The sequence below is a fragment of the Sinohyriopsis cumingii genome, chromosome 8 (genome assembly GCF_028554795.1).
Source record: "Sinohyriopsis cumingii isolate HCF-2022 chromosome 8, ASM2855479v2, whole genome shotgun sequence".
NCBI lineage: Eukaryota > Metazoa > Mollusca > Bivalvia > Unionida > Unionidae > Sinohyriopsis > Sinohyriopsis cumingii.
In genome coordinates, this window is record NC_142968.1 from 54,645,468 (window position 1) to 54,657,938 (window position 12,471).

Sequence of the window (12,471 nt, forward strand, 5' to 3'; positions counted from 1 at the left end):
AAAACAAACATTAAAAGAAGTCTTTCAGGGACAATTATAACACAGTTCTGAAGATAGGCCACTGTAGCAGCCACAATGGACATCTGATCAGAGGATTTTCATTTAGAACCTGCATAAAAACTATAAGAAGTCTTCTGGTCAAAATTGAATATTAATATGGCTTAGTGTATACCTGTTTGTTTTCTCCGTTAACTTTATATTGTCAGAACTGTTCAGTATTTTGCAATACTGAACACCTTAATACTGCACGACACATGTATCTAAAAAGAGCATTGTGTATTAGAAACTACTTTGTGAACAAAACATGTACACTCATTTAGTAGACACTCTAGATTTTAAGTTATTTCAATATGGAATATTTTTCTTTGAATTGTTAAAACATAAATTAAGCTTTACTCCCAAATGAAGCATAAACCAACAGCTTTCATTGCTGACAAACACTTTCAATTATTCTAAATACACGGTATCAACATTTGGCTCTAATTAATTTACAAAGTATATGCACTACAATTCTTTGTATAAAAAATGATCAACAAATAGATAAATTGCCTTTTATGGGATGCTTCTGGCATGAATACGACATAAAGTTAGTACTAAATATATACATGCATGAAATGTTTTGAATGAAAACTAATATAGGTGTTAGAGGTAATGAAATGAAACTGGTTTAAATACCTACATGTTTTTATATTGTTGCAAAACAAAAATAAAGTTGTATCATTATCTCAGACGTATATTGTTTACAAATATGCAATTTACCAGTAGGATATAATTTTAAGCAATATGAGTGATAGCAGATTTTTAGTGCATATATCCTCTATAATCCATGAATACAGGTACCAAAACTGAGAAGAAATCCATAGGCTATTTAATAATTGACTTCCTTTATTTAACATAGACCTGGGTAAATATCAAATACATACTTATGGAAGAGAGAGGGGCATATTTTATCTTTAAAAGTTTCATCTGCATCTGGTTATAACTGAAACTGGTACTTACACTTATAACCTACCCCTTTCAGCAACAATTTTAATTGTATTATCTAAACTGGGATTAAACAATTTAGACTATGTATGTTTAAGAACTAGTCACCTAAAACATTATCATATGTGAAGAAAACTATAATCTATCATATATATCAGAAAAACAGAGTGAAGGTATGCTAAATATACATCTTATTTCATAACAATCTTATTTAATGAGCGAAACAAATCAAACCCTGTCATAAAAGAGATGAAGTATATAATATTAAATATAATAAGCACACAAATTCAGTACATTAAAACATACCAAGCTACAGCAAAGCAGCATGAACACTACAAAAACAACTGAATATCTCAAATACAAATGGATCCTTTGAAGCAACTGAATACATGAAAAGTAACTGAAATTATAGAAAGTAGAAAATAAGTATTAAAGGCAATATTTGAACCAAATAAGAAGAAAAAAATGTTGAACAAACTGAAACACGCAAACAGAAAATGCATTTGAAAATCTGTTACTTACTTTTTTTACTTTTTGTTGAGTCATTGAAATTATACCTGAAAAAGATAAACATACATAACAAATCTTTTTTCAGCAGATAACTACACAATCATTTTACATATCTGTGTCAGTACTACCAAAATCAGACTAGTGCTTTGTTTCTTTATATATTTTAAATTACACCAATTTCTTGTCCTTGTTTAATATAAAATGTATTTTATTTCTACAAATATATTTTTTTTTCCAATTTAATGATATATCTTGTTTAAAATATCAGCCAGGTTAGATAAACAATTTAGCTTTTAGCATATAAAAGAAATTCTTTAAGTGATTGTACACTGAATTGGCTATTTTGTCAGTGAGTGACATGGATTATAATCATAAAATAACTATTGGTTGTCTTTAATCTGTTTATGTTCCTAAAAATACAAATATTTCAATCTACAGGTAAAGCAGTTTTAAACTATACAAAAACTTGTCCTTACAAATACAAATAACCAGTATATTATTGAAGTCATCCCATACAATGTTTACTATAGAACTAATTCAATCACTTTCCATTATTAGGTTTTAGCATGTCATACAGCTCTTATCTTTTAAAAAATTAATAAATAAACCCAGTCCAACAATGTTTTCAAGAGGTATGGCTCTGAAATGATCAGACAATTTCCCATTATAAATATGAATCAAACATGCATGAACCAATGTGGTTTTATCTACAACTGCACATTTTTCATCTTTTGTGAATTTATTTACAATGCAAAGAATTAAGGGGTGCATCTGCCGTCATTCATCAAGCAGCAGCACAGTGGATAAACTTTAATGTAGAACATATATGGAAGACTGAATAAAGAATTCCATTTAGTCAAATCCAGTAAAATAGAAAGTAATTGCTGATTGCAGAGTTATTTACAGACTAACTTAATACAGCAAGATATTTGATGTCAAGAACTTGTAAATACTATTTACCAACTGCACCATGATATACAGTCTCAGTAACTCTTGTAATATTAACTTCTGGCATTACGTTTTTTTTAAGAATTGTCATGTATTTGTTTCAATGACAATCTTCTGCCAGAAGAAAAAAATAATTGTCAGTTATTTACTTACTAAATAAAAATTTTAAAATATATACAATATTTGTTTCTCTTTGAGAGAGAGAGAGACATATGTCCCAGAAAAAATTGAGCTTTGTAATTTTGCTTGTTCAAAAAATTATCAAATCAAACCATGGAAGATGAAATGTGGTTTTCCGCGACAGAGACTTAATTCGGTATCGAGTCTTTCAAGGAGGTCACTTCCCCTCTTTACGTCCGCAGACTGGTTTACGAACTCTAAATAAACAAACAACATATTTGAGTCGAAGAACACAAAACAACCATTGTAGCCTCGCGTTAAAACATCAGGCGCAATTTTCAAAGTTGAACCGTCACAATTTAGCACGTTAATTCTGTAAATTTCATTGCCCTCAGAAGCAGTATTTGTGCAGTACCCAATCCTATAACCCGAGAGATAATTTGAGGTCATGGAGTTATCATGTTGGTGAGTAAACTCGAGAGTTTGTTGTATTTTGCCAGTTTTCGGGACAGTAGATTGGCGGTAGCGTTCTGTTTCACTTCTACGATTTAAATACCTCAAAAAATGATTTTGTAATGTTGCTTCACCCAATGATTGAGGTGACACCTATGAAGATCATTATTATTTATTGCTGCGCTTGCCAAACTGCAGTAATCGTTGCAGTGCTGTCAGTTATCGACAATAGGGTTATGATAAAATTAAACGCACGCTTGTGAGTCTCATTTCCCTTATTCTTAGGGTCTTTCTTTCCTCTCGCATATCAGATTCAACAATTGTTCAGAAGTTGATACATTTAATTCTTTTCATGCTCAAACAAGATGGTAGTTATTTTATTTCAAAATGTCTTAGGTACCTAACCAGTTTTATCGGATATTTTTTTGTTTGTTTAAAGCTCTGAAGTGCCATTCGTTTGACATGTGCCTTTCAAAATGGATGGAAAAAGTAAAATTTAGGAGCTCATTAAAGGATGATCTTGAATAACATTTACTGATATTTTTTGGACTTGATAAGTGATTTTGGAACTAAAACTGAAATGCTTTTGCCAAAGAGGTAAATACTCGGGGTGTTTTCTTCCTGGTTACATAGTACATGTTGCTGTAATCCATTTCAGTGGATGATACCTGAATCACACCAGAAGCAGAGGAGGATGCAGAACTGTATTCTGAGGATTTTGTTGAGAAGAGGTTTTTCAGAGTAATTCAAATGGCAAACATTTTTTCTTTTCACCTAATAGTTTGTCATGTTGACAAATGAGAAAGGGAACCTATCAATTTGACAACAGCCTCCCCCAAATAGATTTCTTCATGGAAGTAAATTAGTAGAACATTTCTAAAGCCATACAGAACAAAAGTATAAAGAGTTTCCTCACACAGATTCATATGCTCTTATATTTTTTTCTGATTAAATATTAAATGATTTGATGACTTCATTCTTTACTTTCATTGTGACACTAAGATCTCATGCTAATTAATGTTCACCATATATTAACATTTTCATTTTAATATTTAATATTACATGCATTAAGCACATCAAGGGCTAGAAAAATGGAGGTATGTGACCATGTATAGAATAAATTAATTGATGACATATCAGTTCTTCTGATGCAGCTAGCTAGGTCACATTTGTTTGCAAGTTGCGCAAGCTTGTAATTAGTAAGCTTGCCGCAAGCTTACATGACAAGCTCGCGCAAGCTTGCCAATAGCATGCTTCCCTATTACTAGCTTGCCGCAAGCTTGCAATTAGGCAAGCTTGCTGTGGTTTCAAATCTAAGCTTCCCGCCAGCTTACATAACAAGCTTGCTGCAACCTTAAAAATAAGCTTTGGAACGCAAATGGCCCATATGATTGAGTGATCGATTTAAGTAGTAACAAACCACTGTTTGATTAGGAAATATCTTGTCATGGATTGCATAAAGCAGGTAACTGTTTAATACATGACTTTAAAGAGGAAATTTCAGGAGTGGGGAATGTAATTGACTATTGAGGCAATGAGACCACTATGCAAAAGAGCATGTGTGATTGTAGTTTTTGTACAATATTTATCATATACAGGTCATTTTGATACAATTTCAAATGATATAATTATATACTGCATGCTAAAACACATAAAAAGCAGACAAATTGTTCTGGCCTCTTTTAATTATCTGTCACTAGGACCTAAAAAAGACAACTTTCACAATTATTTTATTTTATTTTAAAAGAATATAGAAGGATTAAGAACTCAGTTTCCTTGCTGTCATTCTTGTAATGTATGTGTATTTGTATCTGCACAATAAATTGATATTGTACAAAAACCTTGAAACAAATATCTGACCTGGGTTATGGTGCATATATAAAAGAACCATTAACAATGATCCTACATAAAACTATATGTAAAAGTATGATCATATCACCTGATTTCATCAACATGAATATGGAAATGCAGAATATGAAAATGATCAAAGTAATAATCAAATGAGCCACAGCAACATTCAAGGATGTAGAGTCTGGTTGAATGTTTCCTTTTTGCACAACTGTTGGCTCTGAAAAATGAAAAACAAAACATTTTAACAAAACATGAAACATTTTGTAAGAAATAGACATCAACAGTTAATCAGCAGCATTTTTTCCATCTTAAAGCAGAATTACATTTGTCTCATGGCCTAAATCGGATTTCATTAATATAGTCCATTTTTATATTATCTCCAATCTGGTTTTTAAATAATTATCTGTCCGGCCCCACTCCACAATAATTTAACCAATATAAAACAATCTTTGTTGAATTCATGGTACTAATGATATGGACGAACGGAAAAATTCCAGAAATTTTTTAACATTAAATAAGAGTACAGTATAAACGGGCTGGGCTGGTTTGGTTGATAATGAAAGAAAGATTTTAATAAAACAAATCTTTGACGGCTTGTCCTATCTGTAACTGAAAAATAGAGACAATGTTTATTGATGGAATTTCAGTCCTTTTACAGACTTGAACATGAAAAATTCATTATGGAAATTAATACCTGACTTTTCAGTGGGATGCTAAACATGCTTTCAGATATGGCAACTGTTGCCATGAAAAAAATGGGGGAGGAGAGGAAATGTTTGTAGATTTGACTATGTAATCCAAAATATATAGGTTTGACAATTTACCTCATACAGAAGTAAGTATGGTCACTAATTTGACAATTTCCAGTTGTGATTTGAAACATTATTCTTCAGCTATGATTACTTAGGTCTCTACCATCATACCTAATGTTTATGACCCTTCATGATTTTGTGTCAAACAAATTTAATTTAAGCGAATGTTTTGGAACTTTGTATTTTGTATTTTAACTGACTTATACTTGTCTTATTTTTGTTTTAAATTTTATGAATTCTGGGGTAATTTTAAGCACATTGTGGCATTTTAGTCTCCTTTTCTGAAGTCAAACATGCACACTAAGATGGTCACCATGACCTTTTACTAATTTATTACACAATATGTCAAGGCTGTCATTATATTCAAATCTTAAATTGAAGAGATAAATGGTGATAATAAAAATAGTAACTCTTGATTAGATAGCTTTTTTAAATATTGTTTTCAGAATTTTAAAAATAAAGCTCAAATATTTAACTATTGCCTAAAGTGCAACATTGCTATTGTATGATTTGCAAGAACTTGCAATATAATTTAAGATTCACTTATGTAATCTTTGACAATCAGAATTACTGGAATGCGCACCACTGTTTGTATATTATATTACCATATATCGACCTGTCAAGTAAATTAAGGGTATATATAGGACCCACTGTACTATGATATGGAAGAATGGGAACCTGTCTAGAAATCAGTGAACATAAAATATATATGGTCACCTTGACCTTTTACTAATTTATTACATAATATCACAAGACTGATAATATTCCAATCTTATATTAAACAGAGATAACTGGTGATAGTAAAAACAGTAACTCTTGATTAGACAGCTTTATGTTGAGATTTTCTGAAATAAAGCTCAAATTGTTGGCATCCGTTAGTCTCGAGAGACGATGGAACTGCGCCAATGAGAGATGTCCCGGTTGGTGGTTGTGCAGCGTCTGCTGTGGCTAAGTAGTCCAATGCGGGAGTGGCAGTCCCTGCTGCACTTGAAGGATGTGTCAGGTGTTGGTTGGAGCTGCTTCTTCTTCCTCTGCGATCGTCTTTCATCAGCTAGCAAGCATTGCTTATCCTCTCCGGCTTTCAGACCAGTGATCAGAACATGTCGCCAGCTTGATCGGTCTAGAGCGAGCTCTTCCCAGGTGTTGACATCGATATCAAGGGCTTTCATGTCGTGCTTACAGACATCCTTGAAGCGGAGATGTGGCCATCCGATCGACCTTTTGCCAGAGACAATATCCAAATAAAAAATGTCTTTTGGGATCCTTCCATCATCCATCCGACGTACATGACCCAGCCATCTGATGCGGCATTGGCGGAGGAGTGTGATCATGCTGAGAATCTTGGCACGCTCAAGCACCTCGTTGTTTGTTACTCGATCGCTCCAGGTGATCCCGAGTATGCGTCGGAGGCATCGCATGTGAAAGGCGCAGATTCTTTTCTCTTGTGAGGCGTTCAAAGTCCAGGGTTCACTGGCGTACATGAGAGTGCTTGGCACGCATGCGCGGTGCACGGTGATCTTAGTGTTCATGGTCAGCATGCTGTTGTTCCACACTCTCTGTGACAAACTGGAGAGAGTTGTTGATGCCTTTCCGATCCGCTTGTTGAGCTCAGCATGGTAGAGCCGAGGTACATGAACTGACTCACCACCTCAAGTTCGTAGTTGTTGATGATGATGCTTGGGGGGTCCGCGTCCTGAACCATCAAGTTTGTTTTCTTTAGACTTATGGTTAACCCAAACTCATCGCATGCTTTAGCAAAGCGGGCTATCAGGCGCTGAAGCTCAGCTTATGTGGGTAGCTAGAGCAGCATCATCTGGAAGAGCATGTCCCTGATGATTACTTTACACACTTTGATATTTGCCTTCAGTTGTGCCAGGTTGAACAGTCTGCCGTCTGATCGTGTTTGCAGGTAAATCCCTTCTGTGGACATCCCAAATGCATGCTTGAGCAGGACTGCGAAGAAGATGCCGAAGAGAGTCGGGGCAAGGACACAGCCCTGTTTAACTCCACTGCTGATGTCAAAGGGGTCGGATGTTGAACCAACGTACTGCACTGTGCCTTTCATGTCATCGTGGAAGGACTGGATCATGCTTAGCAGCTTTGGAGAGCAACCAATTTTCACCAGGATTGTGAAGAGTCCGTCTCTGCTGACCAGATCGAATGCCTTGGTGAGGTCTATAAAGGCCAGGAAGAGGGGTCTGTGTTGTTGTCTGCATTTTTCCTGCAGTTGCCTGACAGAGAAGATCATGTCGATTGTGGACCTCTCTGCGCGGAATCCACACTTCGACTCTGGGTAAACTGTCAGCAAGCGTCTGCAGTCTATTCAGAATGACGCGTGCGACAACTTTACCCACAAGGCTGAGAAGTGATATGCCCCTGTAGTTGTTGCAGTCGCTTCTATCGCCCTTGTTCTTGTACAGGGTTATGATGTTAGTGTCTCTCCAGTCCTGATGCACTGCACCCTCGTCCCAGCACTGGCAGAGGAGGTCGTGCAGGTGTGTGAGCAGCACACTACATCCGCACTTGATGAGTTCTGCTGTGAAGCCATCCTTCCCAGGGGCTTTACCTAGGGACAGTTTCTCTAAGGCCTTCTTTAATTCGGCATGGCAGTGTGCCAATGAATACTGGCTTCAGCTCAAATACGCTGAACATAAAATAAAGTATGTATGGGATTGGCTGACCAAAATTGGTTGATAATGAAAGCAAGACTTTAGTAATAAGAATCTTTTGAGAGCTTATCCTAGTTGCACCTAAGAAAATCCTAGACAATTAAATGACGAAATTTTGCCCCTTTAACAGAATTTGTGCTTGAAAATCTTGTTACGGAAATTAGCATCTGACTCTGGTGCGTAATTGAAAACACGTGTTTCAAACATGTGAAGGTTCAAAATATAAAGCGACTCACAATTTTCTCTTCATAAAATCTAGCACCAATAATGTCTATACTGATAAATATAGGTTTTGATCATGTACATTCAGGAATTTACGTTCACTGAAATTTTAATATCATGATGTTTCCATAGTTTATTATGTGAGTTGAATTAATAGCCCATAAATCCTGTAAAGTATTTGTTCCGTATGTTATTTAACAGACAATTTTTGCAAACAGCACGTTCTGATTGGTCAAAAGTTTCTACACATTAAGTGAAACTTCATGTAACAGAAACTGATGGGAATAAGTGTGCTTGCCAAAACAAATGTCATCCACAAATATTGATGGAAACTGTGTTATATATATATTTATTTATTTATATATATATATATATATATATATATATATATATATATATATATATATATATATATATATATATATATACTGTGTCCATAACAATTGGTGCATAACTGTAGATTGCAATGTGCTATAAAGAGGTTGTTTATTTGAATTGTAATATGAGTCATGGATATATATATATATATATAGATAGATAGATAGATAGATATAGATATATATATATAGAGAGAGAGAGAGAGAGAGAGAGAAGTATATACATTTTTAGTTCCTATTTCCTAACATTGTTCTTGTTTTAATATCAGCATGCAGATGCATATAATGTTGAGCAAGGATTTAATTTGAGAGGAATAATTTGCTTGGGCTGTTCATTGGAATTAAAAAGTGCTAACTGACTTTAGACTAAAACATTATTTCTGGATTATTATGAATTCATTCAAAAGATACATCAGGACTGCTGTCACTTCAGAATATTCAAGGATATTGGTACATCAGTGCATTTGAGACCTGGAATTTATTTGGTACAATTCTATTCTTTAACAGGATTATTTTGGATTTAATTCACAATACTGCAATTTAATCTTAAATTTTCATATTATAATGTAGAGAATGAAATCATTTGTTAAGCTTTACAAAACGTGTTGTTTTTTGTTTCTTTCTGTTACTTAGTTTAACAACTTTACACTATACGAAGCTAAGATTTTCTGGTAAAAAGATATCGTTTTATAGGCCGGCAAATACGGAACATGAAGAATTTCACAATGTTCATTGTCATATCAACTTGTTCTCCAACAATATTAGTGCTAAGGTACATGTTCATGCCAGTGTTCACACAATTATTCAGTCACAACTACTTGCTATATTTTGCAGCACAGATTACATGTATATCACCCTGTTTTCATATAACCAATGGGGGGTATATTGGTGGGTGTTTGTTAATTTCAGTTGATTTATGTTGTTGTAATGAAGTAACTACTTTGCAAATTTTATGATAATAAGGGCCACCTTGAGCAGCTTTGCATGCTCTCAGAGTCTAAAATGGATTTTTGGGAGGGGGTCTTTGGGTCCCCTCAGTCCTATCTTTCTGTATTTATAAATCAAATGTTGAGGTTTTGGTTTAAACTTATTTTCGAATCATAAAGCACTGAAGGTCCAGTATTTGCTGCTGTTATGACATTTATCCCCTAATTTGCAAAATATTGAAATATGCCACTTTCATCACATTTTGTGATGGCAACAAGCTACCCCACCCCCTGGGCAATATGTGATTAATGCAACAGTGGAAGAATGAAGTCATAAATGTCAGGTAGTGAATGGGGTTTACAAACGGTGATCAGTAGAAAATTTTAAAAATTAAAATGACTAATGAAACCATGTACAGCTTGATGATAACCTACACAATTATCAAAGAAAACATGTTGGGAAGCATTGCTACAATACTGTACAATTCATAGCATCAGTGCTATCTCAGAGTTTACAGAGAATATTCTGTATCATATGCAATTCATGTGAGAAAGCTAAAATCTCTGAAATAATGTATCTCTAGCAATGTTCAACAAAAACTCCTCGAGACTGAAAGATAGTAAAAAAAATGGTTGAGAGGAAAACTCTATGAATTTGACCTTTATGCAAGGTTCTTTTCATTAATTCATTGCCTTTTGCTTAATACTTTCCACTGTTATCTCTTCTTAATTAGACAGTATGGCAAACAAGAAGGAAAGGAAGACTACAATAACTTCGCTTCTTTAGCAATGGAAACTGTTCTATTAAACTTTGCATTATGTTGTACCGTCTTTTTTCTGTTGTCATTAGTCTGTTGGTTTAGAATATTCCCAGTTTCAACCAATCAATCATGAATAGTCACATTTTTATAATTACTGTAAATGATCACTTCTGCAATGTTGACTATTTCAGCGTTAGTTTTCAATGTTTCTATATGAAAACGAGTGGAGTCAAAATATGATCAGTATGATATTTAAAGGTATACTTTTTTGAATAATATTATAGCCATCACATTAGGCTGTTTTATGGTTAGGGTCTTTCTTCACATTTTTACATTATAACATGTATTTTGGCATTATCTTCAAATGAACGCAGAAGAAACTAGATACAGTTAAAGACAGAACATTCAGTAAGGGGTGGGAGCTGGGACATTTTAGGAAAACAGTATTCTGCACCCTCCCCCTAGCTTGAAACAAATATTCTTAATCTAATATTCAGATGAAAATATGATTTTGCATATATATATATATATATATATATATATATATATATATATATATATATATACAGAGAGAGAGAGAGAGAATATATGTCTAGTATGTACGCTGTATCAATGATATACCATAAGATGTATACAATTTTCATTAAAAGGAAATTAGGCTTCATGCGTTTCCATTTAATGAAAATTGTATTATACATATATTTTATTTATATCACATACAAATACATATATTTACCCTTTGAACAGGGTTAATATTTTCTACAAGCAGCTGTGTATTGACACAGTGATTGAACTCCTCACAACCCCAATGTGTCTGGTACAAAATGTAGTTCTATTCCTTTTGTAGCTATTCACAATCACCTTCATATATTGATAAGATTAAATCAATATAACACACTTACGATTTAAACATGAAAGATGGTTTTAATGAAGTAGATCACTACAAACACTTGGTTAGGTATTCCATTCACTTGAACGCTAATTCATTAATGTAACAGCACATGGAAATTAATGTGGAATAGGAGTTAATTAAAATATTTTAAAATATTTAAAGTTTAACTAAGACATTATTCTGCTTTAAAAACAGTACTACCAATCATACAACTCTCTGTCTCTCTCTCCCTCACCCTCTTTGGACGGTTTGACTTTAAAACTCTCTTGTCCTTTGTCTGTTTGACTTAACTTTTACCATCATTCATATGTCCAGAGACATCATAGGATGACACAAGCAAAAGTCCTCTACCTTCTTTTTTGTCTGTATCTTGCTATGAAGGTCCAGAGAGAGAGAGCGGGCAGCCTTTGGACATTTTCGTATTTAATTCATCATTTTCCAGAACATTTCAATAGGTTTAAGAAAGAACAACAACAAAACATTAAATACATCGCAGTATGTGAACCACATACCTGAGAAATTTCCCATAGAATGTCAAGAGGATTTGCAACTTTGCATCGTTATTTATATAAGTACTGTAGATAAATACCAAGAAAACTGCACACCTACCATTAAGATGAACTATATTCTTGTAGGTTACTTGGTGTAAGTTCAGTTTCAAGGTTTTCATCCTACCAAATTTTTCTCTCACTCCAGATTTCTGCATAGTTTTCTTCCATTATGCATGGGAGGGGAGAAAGGAACAGAATACAGAAAGGATTGCGATGAAATTGTGTACTATATTAAATTCATCTTGAAAACAGGGATTATTAACAATTTTTATCTTTATTTTCATACGTCACTAATGATTAATGTGTGGAAATTAATTTTTGATCTAGAATCAATTGCACACGGTTGCGAGAATGTTTGTATATGCGTATTATTGGGCCATGGGTGGATCACAATT

At 33.9% G+C, this 12,471-nt stretch overlaps 1 protein-coding gene and 1 long non-coding RNA gene across 2 annotated transcripts in view; one reads left to right on the forward strand and one right to left on the reverse strand.

The window, feature by feature from the left end:
• LOC149793553 (uncharacterized) overlaps positions 1 to 12,471 on the reverse strand; it is a 278,258-nt gene that overhangs the window by 12,821 nt on the left and 252,966 nt on the right. The window contains exons 7-8 of the mRNA XM_089967524.1: positions 4,955 to 5,083; positions 1,507 to 1,541 (exon numbers count right to left, since the gene is read on the reverse strand). Coding sequence (XP_089823650.1) covers positions 1,507 to 1,541; positions 4,955 to 5,083 — 164 coding nt within the window. The remainder of the gene's footprint in view (positions 1 to 1,506; positions 1,542 to 4,954; positions 5,084 to 12,471) is intronic.
• LOC149793554 (uncharacterized) lies at positions 1,548 to 3,980 on the forward strand. Its single transcript, XR_016422851.1, has 2 exons — positions 1,548 to 3,027; positions 3,674 to 3,980. It is a non-coding gene; the product is annotated as an uncharacterized LOC149793554 (long non-coding RNA).